The sequence below is a fragment of the Galeopterus variegatus genome, unplaced genomic scaffold (genome assembly GCF_000696425.1).
Source record: "Galeopterus variegatus unplaced genomic scaffold, G_variegatus-3.0.2 Scaffold606, whole genome shotgun sequence".
NCBI lineage: Eukaryota > Metazoa > Chordata > Mammalia > Dermoptera > Cynocephalidae > Galeopterus > Galeopterus variegatus.
Window position 1 is genome coordinate 507,365 of NW_007726717.1, and position 15,088 is coordinate 522,452.

At 41.4% G+C, this 15,088-nt stretch overlaps 1 protein-coding gene across 1 annotated transcript in view; it reads left to right on the forward strand.

Moving 5' to 3' along the window:
• The window catches only part of LOC103588704 (coiled-coil domain-containing protein 80-like), a 61,364-nt gene that overhangs the window by 24,173 nt on the left and 22,103 nt on the right, over positions 1-15,088 (forward strand). Inside the window, exons 3-4 of the mRNA XM_008570480.1 lie at positions 5,595-6,468; positions 12,689-12,845. Of these exons, the coding sequence (XP_008568702.1) occupies positions 5,595-6,468; positions 12,689-12,845 (1,031 nt within the window). The remainder of the gene's footprint in view (positions 1-5,594; positions 6,469-12,688; positions 12,846-15,088) is intronic.

Sequence of the window (15,088 nt, forward strand, 5' to 3'; positions counted from 1 at the left end):
TTTTTTTTTTTTTTTTTTTTTTTTTTTTTTTTTTTTTTTGTCTTTTTCCGTGTCCGGCAACGGATTGCAACCCTCAGTGTTGCCCCCGTACCGGACCTGGACCGGCAACGGGATCGCAACCCTCGGCGCTGCCCCCGTGCCTCGCTCAGCCAGTGAGCGGGAACCGGTCTGTATGTGGGATCCGAACCCTCGGCGGGAGCGCCTCTGCGCTTCCCAAGCGGCACACTAGCGCAGTGCGCCACCGGGCCGGCCGTAAATCTTTGTTGAGTGAATGAATTGTCATCTTGTTGGTTCACACTTTCTGGTGTAAGGTCATGTTCTGAGTGATGTGGTCAAAACCTGGAGTGCAGGATCAGTATAGCAGTATAGCAAAGTGAACAGTGAAAGACACAGCAATCCTAGCAGGACAGGTGCAGGAGACAAAGCCAAGATCAGTACTGGGGAAAAGAGGATGAAAAAACAATCAGGCAATCCTATACATCCTGCCAGACAGAGTATTTGGGACTTTTGTGGATTCTAGAGCCAACAGAACATACCGAGCAAGATCTTCCAGGTGCCATGCAGTTGCTGCCATGGGAAAGCCTCTTTCTCTGTGAAGCCTGCTTCAGGAATCAAACAGGAATGGACTTTGTGCATTGGCTGCAGCTATAGTCAGCACAGAATTTTTACGCAGAAAGAAAGTTGGCAGTACAGCTGCAGAGAGTATAATATTTGTTTATCTTCTCCAATGGGCTGTGAGCTTCTAAGGGAAAAGACTTCCTGGTTCCCTATCATTCCTGGCGCAAAGTCTGTACTTTTGGCAAATATTTGAGAAGGGCTGAAAAAAAAGAGAAAGAAATTGAATCATCTCCATCTTCTTAGCTATACCTAAGGACGTGAAGAGAGGCACAATCAGAATGTTCCCCTACAAACCCAATTGATATAAATCTTTTGTATGCATTAAATGGCCAGTGGTTAAGACTTTGAATCCACTTATCCCAGCTCCAGCACTAATCCTCCAAGCAGCAAATACATAGGCCCAGAAGTTCACACCTCTCACACAGAATAGCAACTAATAAACACTGAACTTTAAATCACTGACCTTAAATCACTTTAAATCACTGACCTTAGAGATTTAAAATGAGCCATTAAGTCATTCACACAGTTCCTTAATTTCTGCTAGGGCAAAATCCTTCTATTTGCTCTAATTAGAAAATCAACATTTTCCTAATTAAACAACCTTCCACTTGGAAAAAGGTTTCCTTGCCTTCAGGTTTCCCCCCACAAACTCTAAAGTAATTAAAAATAAATGAATACTAACAATTGTTCTTCCTAAGAGTTTTGGCCATTATTCCATCAGGTAATTTTTATTGATTTATTTTTTGAAAATACACATTTTCTTCAATTTTGGATTAAACATGTGACCTTGTTGACATTTCAGGGACAATATCAAGTGTTTCCTTCGGGGAGGTTTCTCAGAATCTCTGTGGGCTGCAGCAGCATCCTGAGTAGACAGTCATCACGGCTTTCCTCTTGACCTTGCCGTTTATTTCTTTAGTCTGTCCTACACTGTGAATACTGAGAAAGAGAAGAGTTCTTTTTCATTCTGAAGGACATAAATGTGGCTTAAGACTGAACATTCGATTAAGGTCTGAAAACGGAAAGGAAAAGCATGCAGCAATATCCTCAATGTAACTACTGATGTGTCCCTGCCACTTAAAAGGTGTGATAAAATAACTGCCAATTTTCCTGCTGGGGGAGACCAACTATCATAGCAGGGGTGGTGGTTTCCCTCCAAGACCACACTGAAGGTCTCGTTATTTTTTCCCCTTTTTCTTTCTTTCTCATTTCCTCTTATGCAAATTATTTTTTCCAGGCAAAATAGAATAATGTTTCGAATTTAGTTCAGTAACATCCTCTGAGTGTTACTTTGTGCAAAAGAACCAGCTGCATGTGATAGAAGCCCTGGTTTCTCTAGAGTTCTTGGGACAGTCAATGTGTTTCCCTGGGTCTTGGTCCCAGGTTGCTGAAGCCTGAGGGCCGTGTGGGTCTGACCAGTTAGCATACCCCTTTCTGGAAGCCTTCTTACATTCACTCCAACTTTCATCAAATGACAACCCCCACCCTAGCTTATTTGCATTTTTTTTCTTTTCTCTCCCCAAATTATTACACAACCAATGTCAGCACAACCAATGTCAGGTAGTCTCCTGTCAGCGAATTCCCAAATTAGTATTTCCAAAATCCACTTTTAAATTTTATTCCTTTAACCTTTCTCTGACTCAACATTAATCTCTTCCTCTCAGACACTGCCCTCGCCCCGCCCCCCCCTCCCCCGCGCTAATTGGTTCTTTCTGAGGTTGCAGAAAAATGTAAAGACCTAAATGGGGGACATTTTTATACACAGCTCCTAAATCATGGACTAGAAACTGAGAATCATTTCATGCCATAAGTTATTATAGGCTTCTCCAGAACGGGGTGGATGCAAACTTGTGCCCTAATTGTTCTTATTAGGTATGTGCTCCCTGGACTTCCGGGTGGGGGAGGGGGGGATTTACTGAGGTCCCAGGTTAATGGTTTAGGCATTGAGATGAGAAAATCCTGAAGGAGCTCAAGAAGCCCCACGTTGCCACCAGAGAGGTGGGGGGGAGAGATGCAGGAGGAGGTGTCGGTGGGAGGAAGCACAGAGGTGGCAGTGTTAGGTCCTCTCCCACATATGTGTTTAGCGCGCCATCTAGTGACTGGAACTCACAAAAGGGAAGAAAGCCCAAGGTCCCAGGAAGACAGATGCAGCTCAGGGTTGGGGTGGCTTCCCCTCTGGAGGAACTCCAGATGGCTAAAAGGGCTGTATTTCAGCTTTATAAGTGCACGGATGATGAATGTTGTGTACATCTTTGGGAGGTTGGTGTTAGCCATGAGATATTCAAGAAAATGGGTAAAAAACTTTATGGACCTGTTGGGGGAAAAAAGTACATCTACACAATTATTTCAGAAAGTAGGACTTTAAAACTGTAAGTACTATGATTGAGTAAATACATGAGGCTCTTCTGTGAACATGGGAAACACAAAAAGGAATTGAAGGAAGAGAAAAAAAAAAGAGAGGCATAGGTAGGAAATGAATTGGGCTTTGTAGACAGTTCTAAACCTGGGTTCAGATTTAAGAGCTATCACTTACCATTTGTGTTACAACTGGGAAGTTATTTAAACTCACTAAGTCTCAGTTTGTTCGTTTATAAAATGGGTATCATCCTACCTATCTCCTAGGAATGCTGTGGTGTTGAATAAAATAAAATATGAAAGTGCCAAGCCCAGAGCATCATGTAAAAATGCTCAATAAATAGTAGTTGTTATTAGCAGGGAAAAGAGAAAAGGAAAAGACAGAAGGGAGAAGGCCCAGTAAGGGATAGTGAGGAACACATTCGGAAATGATAAGAAAGGAAATAACATCTAGGACCATCCAACTAAGTGCAAAGCATTTGATCAACAGGTGAATCTCATGGAAAGCTGAAATTCTCTCTGCCTCTACTGGACAGGACTCTGCCTGAACCCACCTTTGTTACCGTGCTCACAAGCGTCTGGGAGGGCATAACAGGAGGGCCTTCCTGCTTGGTACCCCTTGGAGGTCAAGCTATCCAGTGAGAGAACCCATTAGTGTGGCCTGGCTTGCAAGGAGGCTTCTGAGAACCCTGGCTTTCCACTATCAGTGGTACTTTATACCGACTTGGAGAGTCAGTGCACACTTAAAGAGGCTGAAGGAGATATACATATAACCTGAGGCATCTTCCCTCCCCACTAAAAGCTAAATTCTCATGGCAGACCCAGGAGGTGGAAGCCCAAAGCTGCTTCATTCTCTCCTTTGGAACCTGATATGGCTATCTCTAAGGATTGCATAAAGCCCTTCAGACACCTAAAGCCTCTGGAGAACAAAATAATTGCACTACATACGCATGCGCGCACACACACACACACACACACACATGCACTCTCTTGGACTCATGCCCTCCAAGGAAGCACTTAGTCTACCATCTGTAGCCAGGGCACTGAAGCTGGAGATCATAATGCCTGTTCCCTAATGTAATGGCCAACTTCAGTCTCAGAGTAACAGCAGCCATTGCCTGCATTTCTAACCTTTACCAGCTTTCTTCCATGCCAAGGAGAAACTAGGACCAGGAACCCAGTAATATGATCTCCAATTAGCATAAAATAAAAACAACCTAGTCATGTTTTCCATGGGCTTTTCCAACCTCAAACTAAAAGCACGAAGCAAGGAGAAAGAGATAAAAATATATTCATGGAAATACACACACACACACACACACACACACACACACACACACACACATATATACTGACTATATATGCACAGCCAAGCCCCCTGACCCAAGTGAGTATCTGTAAGAAAACCAAACAGCCAGATGCAGAAATCTGAGAAATTTCCCCTCCCAAATTACAGTGTGAGAACAGACAGGAAAGGAAAGTCCCCTGATTATTTGGTATGGAAGGGGTTAAGTCCTCAGTCACCCTGTTCTAACGTGATTTATGATGATGGGTAGAGTTTCAAAACTTTCCCCCACCCTAAAGAACAGTCCTCTCCCTCCTCACCGAGTTCACTCTCAATGTGCTGAAATGGGAAGGAGGCGGTGTTTTGCTGATCTGTTAAATTCTTAGTGAAGTTTCCTTGATTTCCAGTGGCTGCTGTTGTTTGAGTTTGGTTTGGAGCAAAACTGAGGTAGTCCTGACATTTCTGGGACTGAGTCCAGGCAAGAGGAAGAAGAAAGAGAAGGAGAAGGAAAAAGGAAGAAAAAAGGTGGGGAGAAATAAAGGAGGAGAGGAGCATAGGAAAAGAAAAAAAGACTTTTTTCAACATCACATTCCTGTGTTTTCCCTCAGCCTGGAAAACATATTAATCCCAGTGCTTTTACGCCCGGAAACAAAGGGACTAAGCCAGACTGTGGGGGAAAGAGTGATAAGAAGGATCCTGGAACTCTGCAGAAGGAGAGAGAGAGATTCAGAAATCGCTAGGACTCCACTTTAAGGGACGCCCTGTGTCGGCACAAGCGACTGGCACACACAGACGCAGAAGACCAAGGAGAAACTGCAAGGCAAATGGAGATACAAAGACTTAAAAGGACAGCTCCTTTCACCTCATCCTCCTTGTCCAGAAGGTAAAAAGACTCAGCCCAAAGCAGAGGCATCAGCCTAGTGCTCATTCAGGACAGGCTTCGGATCCGTGGTGCTACTGGAAAGCTGGGACGGCAGCACACCCCTTTGTACTGCTCACCCTCAGAAAGGAGACAGAGGGTTGGGAGGAAAAGTGTTTCATCTAGGAAACTGTCCTGGGGACCAAATTTCCAGATTTCTTTTGAAACCCTCTACATTCCATCTCTATGAGCCACAATGTAAGTGTGTAATCCTTTCTTTCTGTCTCTGGTGTGTTTGTTTGCTTCTTTGTTGCTTATTTGAAGAAATGAATTGAGAATGTTGTCATAATTAATATGTTCAGTTCACATTTTCTCTGGAGCATCCAGAGAGTTGAAATAGTGCAAGCAGCCGACCAGGAACTGAGTTGGATTTCCTGCTTAATGTAACTGTCCCGGTTAAGCACTGACAAATTACAGGGGATTAAAAGCAACGAGATCTCACCATATTTTCCATTCCCTGACCTCTCTCCGCACAACAGCGACTCGGGCCACATCCAGGGTAGTAACAGTAGCTGCAAGACCCACAACCACCACCACCTTTCCAACCACCCAGAGGCCCTGGACCCCCCGAGAGCACCCCTCCTCATCCACCCACAGGCCCCCTGCAATAGCTGAGGTGACCACTGCCAGGGGACCCTCAGTCTCAGAGAGTCTCTACCCTCCACCCAGGAAGGAGCAGCAGAGGGAGAGGCCACATGCCACTAGGAGGCCCAGCAAGGCCACCAGCTTTGAGAGCTTCACGGCTGCCCCTCCCACCACCATCTCAGAGCCCAGCACAAAGGCTGCTGGCCCAGGCCGCTTCCGGGACAACCGCACGGACAGGCGGGAACATGGCCACCGGGACCCAAATGTGGTGCCAGGTCCTCACAAGCCTGCAAAGGGGAAACCTCCCAAAAAGAAGGCCCAGGACAAAATTCTCAGCAATGAGTACGAGGATAAGCATGACCTCAGCCAGCCTACTGCCTCTCGGCTGGAGGAGGAGATGCAGGTGGGGCATATTCCCCCCCAAAAAGCAAAGGAGACGAAAAAGCATGAAAAGCTTGAGAAACCTGAGAAGGAGAAGAAAAAAAAGGTGAAGAATGAAAAACCAGACAAGTTACTTAAGAGTGAAAAGCAAATGAAGAAGGCTGAGAAAAAGAGCAAGCAGGAGAAGGAGAAGAACAAAAAGAAAAAAGCAGGTAAAACAGAGCAGGATGGCTATCAGAAACCCACCACAAAACATTTCATTCAGAGTCCCAAGAAGTCAGTCGCTGACCTGCTGGGGTCCTTTGAAGGCAAACGAAGGCTCCTTGTAAGTAATCATCTCCTTGCCATTGTTCTGTGGGCTGATGCAGGGCATGTTGATGTTTGTCTTGTTATTTTTGTAAAATCACATTGCCAAAGACTAGCCTTGACTAAACCTGTACTGTGTCAAGAAGATCAGGAAGTTTGGCAAGAAAGGGCAGCCAGGCCATTAGCTCCTCCAAGTTAGAGGCTCTATGAACCTCTGTCCACACAACTCACAGCCCTAAGGTAGAATCCATGGCTGGGGGACCTTAGACATGAGCCCAGAGAAGCACCTGCCATCAATTTCTTCTGAAACTGTCAGAACCCCTCCCCCATCCTTTCTGCTCCTTTCCAGGGACTGTTTCTGAAGACAGCTCCCTTCTTACCAAGTTCAAAGGATAAAAGAAGATTGAAGGAGTTCCATAAATGAAATGCATTGGCTCCAGTTACAACTTAGGAAAAGGGTTTCTCTGTGTGAACTTAGGAACTAGAAGCAAATGTATGGGGAAAATGGCAGAGTTCCCCTTCTCTCCCTAATTAGGTCTATATCAATATTGGAAGCCTCAAAAGGGAAAGTAAGGCAGACTGAGTGGGAGGTGGGTATGATTGGGGGTAGGGAAGGGACCTTGTTGCTGTTATCTTTGCTTATACTTTCAAAACCAGTTGGCAGAAATCTCCCCTTAAAGGCTGCCTCCTCCCATCACTGTCCAACTACCAGTAAGAGCCAAAGGGATGGAGTGTGGGGAACTGCGTTAATTGCTCCAATTTCCAATACCTTAAAGATATATCTGAATTTGGAGTCCATACGTCAGTCTCTCCTGGGGCTCTGTAACATGAGTGTGTGTGTGTGCTTTTGCCCAAGTGTGTGAAAAAGGAGACAAGCCTTAAAGTGATTATATAAACTTAAGTTATCAGATGATAGGCTATCTGTTAGAGTAGGTTAATAACTGCTTGGATATTCCCGGAGTATATAAACTTAAATGGGAATATTCCAGTTAGAACCAGAAGAATCACTGGTTTCAGAGTGGAAGTCTACCTGGTACTTGAATGTTTGCTGGTACTTGAATGTTTGTTAGGGGACCCGTGGGGGCAAACTGCTTTCTTTTTGGGGCATGGGAAAGCATTCATTGTGTGCTCCATTGCTCTCCTCCTGAGTACCTGGGACTTTATCCAGCTCACTAAAGCACATCACCCAACTCTGTCCATTTAGCCGACAGGGTAAGCAAATAACTAGGGAAAAAATAATCATGGGTAAAATGTGAGGATTGTAGTTGTGCACCCGTCTGGCAAATACTTCCATTGCCCCTAGTTAGTGAGTCAAAAGAAAGAGGTTTTCATACTGTATCCCTGATATTAGTCATAGTTTTTATTTCTCCCTCCTTTTCTTCACTCCTTTAGTCAGGGATGTGAAAGCCCAGCTGGGTCTTTTCTGCTTTTAACAGTATCCCTCATAAATTTCTAGCAAATGAAAGGCAAACGACAGCTTTTGCTGATGTCATGTGAGGCAAAACAGAAACCAGCTGGAATTGCTCCTGGTGGGGTTGGCTCTTTGGGGCTAGCAAGGGAACCCGGTTTGTTATTAGAAAGAAAATACCAACAGGAGGCATTTCAGTCTTTTGCACCTACACATGCCCAGCTGATGATCACATCAGAAACATGTTTTCTGAAGAGCTAATAGTGTCTAAAATAAGAATGGATTAGAAAAGACCAGATGAAATAAACGTGATACAAAAGCAAAAGATGGAGAGATAAGAATGTTTCACCAGATTCGGAGGAGACCAGTGTTTCTGGATGATAGACTCTGCTGGTGTCATTTATTCCTTTTCCACTCATTTTTTCAATCAAACTCAGCTGATGTTATTCAAGAAGCTCAGTAATTCAATTAATATTCACTAAGGGTAGCACTCTCAAGCTGTTCTAGTATGGCTGAGAACATTTATCTCCAACTGGTCTCAATTCAACCCAGTGTGCTCGAACTGAAAGCAGGTTTGCATTCCAAGAAATTGTACAGCTTTTCAGCTCATCTTTCCAGTTTTTTAGTAACCTGGTGCCTAACCACAATTTATCGTAAACCCCTAGTGCTCTGCATTTATTTATATCATTCTTTAGATGTGAAAATTTCACATAACTGCTACTTAACCAATTAGAGAGACTCTGGCAGCAACAGTTTAGGTGGTGGTTGGGTGAATGGCATCCTAGAGGCCTTCAAAGGAGCTGCAAGTGGAGCTAGATATCCTGTTCTTAGGCCAGAGTTTAGTCCTTCAAACCTCCTGACTCTCAGCCTGTCAACAGAGAAGGGCACATTCTGCAAGGTGCTTTGCTGAGACTGAGAGGTTTAATTCTCACAACGATCCCAGGAGGAATTTATTAACCCCATTTTTCAAATGAGAAAATAGAAGCTTAGAGAAGTTGAGAAGTTACCCAAGGTGTATAGCTAATATGCAGCCAAAGTAGAATTAGAACCCAGATCTGTTTGTTTTTAAAGCTTAAGTTTGAGCCACTCCTCCATTCTGTCTTCCTGTGACCTATGCCATAGAGTGAAAGGGAAACAGGAATTATTCTGTTAGCTAATAAATGTAAACATCTTAAAATTTATTTTCAACCTTGAGTTATCCATAAATGGTAAAGTATAGTAATTTCAACATTTTGTGCTTAGCACAAATGTGGAATTTCTGCCTCTAACTGCCCAGCTAGTTCTCTGCACCTCAATTCTCTGGCTTTCCAGGCAGTCAGTCAAGAATAATAGATTGAATCCCAGTTAATCTAATCCTTTAGACTGCTTTTGTCAGTTTAGGGTTGGCTATAGTGAGATTATAGGTAAGCTGTTTATCACTAAAACATTGGACTATGTGGAGTTTAGCTGACGAGTCATCATTTATTGCTCTGAGATCTACCTACTCGTCAGTTTACAAGGTGCCTCAGAGTGCCGAATTGCATAAATTCAAGTGCAAGTTTAAGCATTCTTTAGCAACTGAATCTTCTGTAATTCAAGTGGATTAGTATTTTCAACCTTACTTCAGAAATCTGGATATAGGGACAACAGTCTACTCATATGGTTTAATTTTTTTAAGAGATTTAAAAGTTCTGCTTTACTAAGGCACGCTACCAGCTTCAAAGCTATTTTTCAGAATCCTGTAAGAATGTAGTGTTTGGAGTCTAACACAGTATTTAGAATAATCTGCAACTTAAAATATCTTTCTCCTAGCATCTTCCTGTTCCTATTTATTCCATGACTTATGCAAACAGGCTTCATTATCCTCTGAGGATCACTGAGCCAGCATACTAGTTGGAACAGAAACATGAAAAAGAACCACAACACAATTTTAAATTCATGACGCGTGTCCTGATTTATCACCACCAAACTGGAAAGAGGCCAAGTGACAGACAATGTTTACAAGGAGTTCTAGGATGCTCTTTTCAGGAAGAGGGAACTGAAAATGGTTTTCATTTTAAACACTGTCTGACATATTGCCAAACTAAAAAGTGAATGTGATAGAGATGTCAATACATAGGGAAGAGTCCCTGAAATGTGTTCTGATGATCAGCCTACTCTATTTTCCTTGATGCAAACTCGAGGACCAGATTAAATGTGAGAGTGTCTTTACCAACTGGTTTGTGGGCTGCCTGTAGATATTCATAACCAGGGGACTCCTTTGTTAGAGTCACTCCCTTCTTCTCTCGTGGGGGTGATCTATGTAAACTGAGGAATGTGAACCAACATTTGTGCTTCTGCCATCTGCAGGACAGTAATAGGTTCTGGGGCTTCAATGCCTTGAGAAATTTATACTCTGGTTGGGGAGATGTGAGGTCAACACAAAAGATGATAATAAATGAAGGAAATACATAAATTCTAAATAAGCACTGCAAACACAAGGGTAGTAATTAAAAGGATGAAATGATTATTGTGGGCTAGAAAATATTTTAAGAGAGATGCTGCATTTGAAGAAAGACTCAGATTCATATAAGGCAGTGGTGGGGCAGGACATAAGAGACAGGAGGGGTGACATGGCAAAGGCAGAGGAAGGAATGTGGGTGAACTATTCAGAGCCAACATATATGTTGTGCCCAGGGGCATGCAGCCTATACAGGTAAATTTTTTTTCCACTTAACTGTCACAGCTTTATGAGGTTGGCAGGGAAGTTTTTCCATTATAAAGATGGCAAAGCTGAGTTCATAAGAGTAAGTGGCTTTGTTAAGGATATAAGCTAGCCAGAGGTTGAACTAGCTCTCTAGCTTTGACTGCAGTCACCCATTCTCTAAGCCACTGTGTCCAAGATTCCTTTCATTTCATAATTCAGACTGGTCTCGCTATGGGGGGTGAAGAGCTCACAAAAGGGAGGAATGGGAGGACTGTCAGCAAGCCAGGAAATGAGTCATGAAAAATGAATGTCACCTCCCTCGTGGGTTAAGGCATTCTTGGGCAAAAGCGCTGAGGTGAAAATAAACATCAGAGGTTTTTATTTATTTAAGTCAGATTTCCACTGGTATCCAGTCATGAAAAATGAATGTCACCTCCCTCGTGGGTTAAGGCATTCTTGGGCAAAAGCTCTGAGGTGAAAATAAACATCAGAGGTTTTTATTTATTTAAGTCAGATTTCCACTGGTATCCACAGCCTAATGCTACTGCATGCAGAGCTATATGGGAGAAGCTACCACACAGGGAAGGATGAGATTCTGTATGATGATACATTGTTTGAAATTCTTTATTATACCCAAAGAGGAGGAGAAAACTAGAGGAGGGGGCTCTGAGGATGTTAAAATCCTGCCATACCATAGTCTGTCCAGGGATTGTAAGTATTCATGCCAAGGTATGAGACAAGTGTCACAGAGTTTATGTATGGAATTGAAGTTTCAGTGTCAGGTAGTCATCAGTCACCTAGCATCTGGGCAGCTGTGCCTAGAAACATCTCTAAATATATTCTAAATATGGGCTTATCCTTAATTTAGAGTAGGATCTAGAATCATTAACAGTGAATCTCTTTCCCTTACTTTTGTTTTTATACTTTTGTGTTCTCACCTAAACATTCACTTTATTTATTTCAAAATAGCGTGTTTTTGAACAAAGAATAGCCAGAAAGAAAAACCTAAAAATACCAAGTTAAAATAGAACTTCAGGATTTGGGCTACCATTAAAACCTGAAGAAATATTTTCAAATTCCAAATAGCTAATTAAAAACAAACAAACCAAATATACCATAAACATATCTTTTTATAGCCACCTTAAATCTTTTCTTAAGGCTAAGTATGAATCAATGAATATATTTGGAGGAATTTTATTATATTTCCCCTTGGAAAATTACACTTCTAAAACAAACATTTCCTACCCACCATGTCCATCTAAATATGCATATAAACACAAGATCATAAATAAACTAGATAATGTCTATTTCAAATAAATAACAATCTCAAAAAGGAACAAAAACCAATAAACTTCATTCTAGAAAACTTTTGTTAATATTCCAAGGAAAGGCTAGTGAACATATTTTAATGCCCATGAGGGTTAGTATTTTGTCATGTATAGAGAATTCTTAGGGGCCAGGTGAAAAATACCAGGTCTGAATTGGAGAAAAGTCTAAAACTGAAAGTTTAAAAACCATCCTGTTTGAGGACTGCAATATCGAAAGATATCCACCATGAGCTCTGTGCTGGCCCAATGTGACAATGAATATTTTCTATGTGACAAAACACAGGCCAAAAGGCCATCATAAAAATTTTCTGCAAGATCGCCTAATAAAAATACTAAGCCATAGAATGTTCCATAGTGCCAAGGCCTGGCTGTGAAATTCTCTCAACCCTGTGGAATGTGAAATAATAGTAGTAACTACTAAATTAGCCAATGTCTGATCGGACAATTACAATAATGAAGATCAAAATGAGAAAAGGGAGATAATATTTATTGAACAATTTTTGCATGCCAAGAATTCATGTAATGCTCACAACAGCCTTGCAAAATAAGTATTCCTGTGTGGAGTTCACAAATGAGAAAACCGAGACACATGGAGACTAGTAATGAAGGTAAATAATGGAAGTGAGTAAAAAGCACTAAGCTGTCTGGAGCCAATTAAAACAAAAAGGCCTTCCCAAAAGGCCTTTTTTTGGCCCTGATTATGCTAACTGTCCAACAGAATGTTCTGCAGTTTAGAAGTTAGTCACTACCAGACATCTATTCCAGATAATCTGTTTGGGTTTTGCCTCAATGTGAAGCTATCACTACAAATTAACATCTGCTTGTCCTTGACCTCCAGCTGATCACTGCTCCCAAGGCTGAGAACAACATGTATGTGCAACAGCGGGATGAGTATCTGGAAAGTTTCTGCAAGATGGCCACCAGGAAAATCTCCGTCATCACTGTCTTCGGCCCTGTCAACAACAGCACCATGAAAATCGACCACTTCCAGCTAGGTTCTCTTAAACATTTTAATTATATTATTGTTTTTTTCATACTAAGGTGGGACGAACTTTATGGGAAAGGTAGGTGGGGGGTCAAAAGGAAAATTCAGATGCCTGGAAGGATCTTTGGTTCCAAAACAGGCAAGTTTGCCTACCAGTTTACGTAGCCATTCCAGGGTTGTTCTGATTTAAGTTTCAGCACTTTAAAATGAAAAACATGCAAGAACACTATTGTCTGAAAGTCAGTAAGGTGGAGAAAAACGAGAAAGTAATACAGTGTGGGGGAGAATCAGAGAGGTATTCCGACACTTTCCTCTGCATCCCCAGTCTTCTTGCCTGTGAGCAACATTTTCTGATCTTCCTGAAGGCTCTGTGCTGCAGGTGACCTGCCAGACTCTTGGAAGTCCTGGACTCTGGCAAGCCTGAGGAGGGAATTAACCAGAGCTGAGAGAAGCTGTTAAGCTAAATGAAAAGTTACTGAAAATATGGACTGAACTGTGCCCAAGTCCTTTTGGAGAACAGAAGAATTTGGCTGAGTTTAGAGTTTTCACAATTTTTCATATTAATGATGCGTGTGAGATTCATGAGGCGAACAGCTCAGCATTGGGCAGCTGAGATCTAACTCATTGCAGTTCTCATGGGAATGTTGCAAGACTTACTGTCATTAGTCAAACCTCATAGTCAGAAGCCCCAAATGTGACCCACCCAGTTTTTTATAATTATTACATCTCTAGGGCTTTATTTTTTTTAGCAAAATGTTTCTTAATATGCTTTCTCTACAAGTTTTTTTTTATTGCTCTTGTTTTAATTATAATGAAAATCCTTAAGAGTAACCCTTCATATTCCATTATTTGCATATTCTGCATATTTTTCATAAAACATATTTCATCTAAAAACAATTGAATGTAAAATATATTTTCCCCATTAGTTAACATTTAACTTCAATACATATAACACATTATCTCACAGATTTTTCTGGCATATGATCTTGGTATAATTGAACACATAATTATGTCATGATAATGTCAATTTGATTTGAATATGGCTTAGCTTTATAAATCATATTTTTTTATTGTGGTGAGAGCACTTAACATGAGATGTACACTCTTAAATTTTTAAGTGCAAAATATAGTATTATTAATTATAAGCACAATGTTGTACAGCAGATCTCTAGAACTTATTCAGGTGTAAAGTTTCGGTTATACATTCTGTGCTTTCAGTAGCTCACCATACCCTCAAATGGCTACAAAGGAAAAATAAATAGCATTCTTTCATGATCCATTATAAATCATTGTGGATTGGTGATTGGTTGTGGACATTTATCCGGTACTGTGTGTATGTTTGGGGGGAAACAAAAAAAAAAAAAAAAAAAAAATCCTTAACCAAAACAACAAAAACAACAACAGCAATAATCATACAAACAGAAGACACAAAAGTTCTGGAGGTAGACAGACAGATTTAAATTCAGAGTCACAATTTACTTATTGTGTGACATTAGGCAAATTACCCCCTAAGTCTTAGTTTAAAAGTAATCATATCTATTTCATGGGCTATAGTAAAGATTGAATAAGATAATGTATAAAAATGCACAATTATTGTGGTCACTGTCATCACCACCATTTGATCTGGCAGTCATCTGGAGATCAATGGGCTGTCACAGTTGTCATTAGAGCACCAATAATTGCAAAATACTTGTAATTGCTTTCTGCTAATTGCAGAATGTTGAGGTATGAACCCTCACTCACATCTACTCGTCCACGTCAGGCTACATTACTACTCCTGGTGATAAAACTGAAGCTTAAGAGTCTTATAATGCTTCATATTTAGTGGTTAACTGGGATTCAATCATTTGTTTCCTGGATTCTCAAATAATAGCACAAAGCCGGTGAGCTTAATTATATTCCAGATGTCTAGAGAGGAAGTAAGATTCAAAGCAGTACAGACTGGTGCTGGCTGGTGATGAAAACCCTCCTCAACCAGGTGTTCCTGATGTCAAAGTCTTCTACAAAGTATTCTCATTCCTTATTTCAGAGAAGTTTGGAAAAATCATATCTTCTACCTCAACTTCTATAAGGTTGTATTATAAGCATCTGGTGCTGCCTTGGCAAATTTTTAGCATAATCCTGCTGTTTTCTAGACATCTGGATTGAATATGAACTGTAGAGGGGCTGAGATTTTCTTTCCTGCTTCATTGGAAATCAGGTATTGTGATTTGGGTATTTGCCTCACTGAATGGCAGCCTGGACCTGATTGCG